Here is a 787-nt window from a genome sequence, read left to right on the forward strand (position 1 = left end):
GTGCGCCTGTAATCCCAGCTACTCGGGAGGCTGAGGCAGAAGAATCACTTGAACCCAGGAGGCAGAGGTTGCAGTGAGTCGAGATCACGCCACTGCACTCCAGCCTGGACAACAAGAGCAAAACTCTGTCTCAAAAAAAAAAGGAGCCATTTAGTACTTGTCTTACTATAAAACTAGTTACATGTTTATTCCAAGAAAACTTGGAAACCACAAAAAATTCATAATTTCACCTTTCAGAGGTATCCACGGTTAACATTTGGTGTGTATTTGTTTTTCTAGGGAAAGGCTGGAAGGGCTGCTCTGTAATCAGTGACTTCAGTCATCAGTCCCTGTCCCCCTTTGGTAAATTCTTCTCTTCTTCCCTCCTCAGGTGTTTCCTGAATGTCTGTTTTGCATACACATCCCGTCATGAGATCAGCAATGCTGTGAGAGAGATGGCGTGGGGGGTGGAGCAAGGCCTGTTGGATCCCAGGTATCCCGAGTTGTTTTGCATGGTAATTACTAAGGAAAACAAGCCTGGGTCAGCATGGCAGCTCATGCCTGTAATCCCAGCACATTAGGAGGCCTAGGTGGGCAGTCCATTTGAGGCAGGCCAGGAATTCAAGACCAGCCTGGCCAACATGGCAAAACTCCATCTCTTAAACAACAACAACAAAAAAACTAGGCCTGTACCAAACCATAAAACCCCTCTGTGCCATGTACTTGGCCAGAGGTCTAATTAGGGGAGCATGTGGAAAGATTTTTTTTGTTTTTGAGATGGAGTCTTGCTCGGTCGCCCAGGCTGTGT

The 787-nt window shown here is 46.8% G+C and overlaps 1 protein-coding gene across 8 annotated transcripts in view; it reads left to right on the top strand.

Moving 5' to 3' along the window:
- Positions 1–787, top strand: part of DHDDS (dehydrodolichyl diphosphate synthase) — a 63,612-nt gene that overhangs the window by 31,665 nt on the left and 31,160 nt on the right. For 5 of the 8 annotated variants that reach the window (XM_011981648.1, XM_011981650.1, XM_011981655.1 and 2 more), the window contains one exon: positions 371–472. The exons of the other annotated variants lie outside the window; for them this stretch is intronic. In XM_011981648.1, coding sequence (XP_011837038.1) covers positions 371–472 — 102 coding nt within the window. The remainder of the gene's footprint in view (positions 1–370; positions 473–787) is intronic. 8 annotated transcript variants of the gene reach the window in all.

This window comes from Mandrillus leucophaeus, unplaced genomic scaffold (assembly GCF_000951045.1).
Source record: "Mandrillus leucophaeus isolate KB7577 unplaced genomic scaffold, Mleu.le_1.0 Scaffold23, whole genome shotgun sequence".
Lineage (NCBI taxonomy): Eukaryota > Metazoa > Chordata > Mammalia > Primates > Cercopithecidae > Mandrillus > Mandrillus leucophaeus.